The sequence below is a fragment of the Orycteropus afer genome, unplaced genomic scaffold (genome assembly GCF_000298275.1).
Source record: "Orycteropus afer afer isolate SDZICR_OR568_19922 unplaced genomic scaffold, OryAfe1.0 scaffold00176, whole genome shotgun sequence".
In the NCBI taxonomy this organism is placed as follows: domain Eukaryota; kingdom Metazoa; phylum Chordata; class Mammalia; order Tubulidentata; family Orycteropodidae; genus Orycteropus; species Orycteropus afer.
The window spans coordinates 4213293-4216216 of record NW_006921763.1 but is presented as its reverse complement, the minus strand read 5'-3'; the positions used below and the strand labels follow the sequence as shown (position 1 = coordinate 4216216).

The 2924-nt window shown below is 52.7% G+C and overlaps 1 protein-coding gene across 1 annotated transcript in view; it reads left to right on the top strand.

The window, feature by feature from the left end:
• Window positions 1-422: 422 nt before the first annotated feature.
• Window positions 423-2924, top strand: part of PHOX2B (paired like homeobox 2B) — a 2881-nt gene continuing 379 nt past the window's right edge. The window contains exons 1-3 of the mRNA XM_007947174.1: window positions 423-663; window positions 1482-1669; window positions 2771-2921. Of these exons, the coding sequence (XP_007945365.1) occupies window positions 423-663; window positions 1482-1669; window positions 2771-2921 (580 nt within the window). The remainder of the gene's footprint in view (window positions 664-1481; window positions 1670-2770; window positions 2922-2924) is intronic.

Here is a 2924-nt window from a genome sequence, read left to right as displayed (position 1 = left end):
ATTAAAGGGCAGGGAGCTGGTTAGAAGGGAGGATCAGGGGCTCAGTGCGTAATGGTGTGGTATTAAATTCTAATTAGAGATGCAGGAATCAATGATAGGGAGGTTGGACAGCTCAGTTCCCCAGTGCCAGCCCAATAGACGGATGAGTTATTGTCATGTAAAAAGCGCCAGCAATAAGACCAACCGCTTTGCTATTGTCCAAGTGGAAAGAGCCAAGTTTATTATGAGGACTATATGCTCTAGAGACCTCAGACAAGGCATCTCATAGGAGGCTTTTTCATAAAACTAGGCTCTGCTGGTAGTAAGGAGGCCAGTTCGGAGGCAGGCGTTGAGCTGTGCACATCTCCCCTCTCCAGCCACCTTCTCCATACCCATCTTTTATTTCCTTTTTCCACTTGGCTGAGCCATCCAGAGCCTTTTCAATGTATAAAATGGAATATTCTTACCTCAATTCCTCTGCCTACGAGTCCTGTATGGCTGGGATGGACACGTCGAGCCTGGCTTCAGCCTACGCTGACTTCAGTTCCTGCAGCCAGGCCAGTGGCTTCCAGTATAACCCGATAAGGACCACTTTTGGGGCCACGTCCGGCTGCCCGTCCCTCACGCCGGGATCCTGCAGCCTCGGCACCCTCAGGGACCACCAGAGCAGTCCGTACGCCGCAGGTAAGGACCGCCAGCTTTCTCGGCGGAGGAAGCTGCCTTTCCGCCCGTATATAGGAAGCCTTGATTGCATTTGAAAATGGAAATGTGTTTAGTATTTACCAAACGAAATTTGCTTACACAAATGAAAGAATTTATCACGTTAGAAGCGATTGCAGGGAGGGGTAATTCACTTACAGAGTTACACTATCCTAGTCACACCCGAACCGCCAACAAAATTATCTTAAGCTGCCAAAATGATAGGCATAATTTATTTACTTTGCGATGAGACGTAAAGCTTAGAAAATAATTAAATAACAAAGAGTAAAGCTCATTACTGGCAGTGTCTCTCTTTTTTTAAGAGTCGACAGCGGCTCACACCTCTTCGGCTGGTCATTTTTATGATAATTTCTTTAATTTATTATTTTTTTTGCAGCACTTTTCCCCAACTTTTGGGCCAGGTCAGCTTCTGAGAAATGAGAAGTTCCTACAGTGGGAGAGTTTGGTAACCTCTTCCCTGGCTCCCTGATATTCCTACTGACGTTCTCGGACTTTTTTCCACTTTCATTTTTTCGTGCGCAAAGCGCTATCTGTCCTGTGTTGTGTCCCGTTCCTCAGTCATCTCCAAGGCGCTATTTCAAACTATTCAAAGGCGCTTGTGCCAGGAGGGATCCTACCAATGCCCAAACTTCGCGCCCCTCTTTCCGTGTTTAACTCATTTGCTCTGTTTCTCTCGGCTGCACCTCATCGGCCACTGAGCTTGGAGTCCCCACCTTTCAGCTCTACGGTCCCCAAGCTCCTGACCGTTTGGCTTACTCTCTATTCCCTCTGTCTTTCCCCAGTTCCTTACAAACTTTTCACCGACCACGGCGGCCTCAACGAGAAGCGCAAGCAGCGACGCATCCGTACCACTTTTACTAGCGCGCAGCTCAAAGAGCTGGAGAGGGTCTTCGCCGAGACGCACTACCCCGACATCTACACCCGCGAGGAGCTGGCCCTGAAAATCGACCTCACCGAGGCGAGAGTTCAGGTATGCAAGCCCCGAAGCGGAGCTGGCCTCCACCGCACCGGGTGAGGGGAGGGCGGCCCAGACACCAAGGAGACACCTGCTGAGGGTCGGAATTCCGGGGCCTGTCATGAGAAAGACTTTCCCCCAGTGGTCCAGGGCCGTGTTCTGTGTGGCTGTGCGCTTGAGAGGAAAGGAAAGGGCGCGCGCCGTGGGCTGCTTATTTACTGCTGTGAAATGTGTTTTCCACCCAAGCTAGTGTTGCAGAGGCGTTCAGGTACCTTGGGAAGTGAATTTGAGAGGCATTGCGGGGACAAGAAGTGCCCTGCGTGGGGAGGGGGAGGAGTGCAGACTTTGCGTCCACGTGATAAGGTGTGTTTTTGTTTGTTTGTTTGCCGAACTCCTCCTAACTCGAGCGCTTTTAACCTGGGGCCTTGACGAATAGGTGCGTTTTCCCAGGAACTATGACTTGCAACAGATTCGGGAAAGGCTGTGACAACATGCAGGTTGAGAATCAGGGCTTTCTCTGACCTGTTAGGGGCACAGGTGTACTCACAAGTAGGCCATAGAGGCAGGCCTTTGACCTGCAAAGCAGTAGGCTAGGACCACTCACCTCTCCTCCTGAGCCGGGGGTGGAGAGGCAGTGCGCACCTTCAGGCCCAAAGGCCGGGTACGAGCAGCTGGTTCCAAATCTGGAGGCCCGCTCCTTCTCCCAATTACAATTTAACTTCAGTCCCGAGGCTTAGGGGCAGTTGGCGAATTTGAAAGTCGCAGAAAAAGTAAGCTGAGCAAAGACCCACCAGAAAAGGGCTACCATTTCAGGGCGTTTCTGGGGCCCGGGGCCTTGTTTTCCTCTCCCTCAAGTCACCCTTTCTCTGGCATGCTCAACTCGCCCTAGATAAGGTTCCCCGAAGATGCATCAACCAGTAACAAGGGGCAGATGTGTTGAACTGGGTGGCTGCAGGCGTGCCAGCGGCGCGTCGGAGCGCAGGTTCGCCCAGTGTAGGCTGGAGTGGGAGGTTCAAACAAGTTGAAATGGAACTAGGCCGCCCTAGTCTATACTTGTCTGTCGCGTTCCCCTCTTTTCCCCCTGGTTTCACCACCTCTCCTCTCCTCTCGGGCCAGGTGTGGTTCCAGAACCGCCGCGCCAAGTTCCGTAAGCAGGAGCGCGCAGCGGCGGCCGCGGCGGCCGCGGCCAAGAACGGCTCTTCAGGCAAGAAGTCCGACTCCTCCCGGGACGACGAGAGCAAAGAGGCCAAGAGCACCGACCCGGACAGCA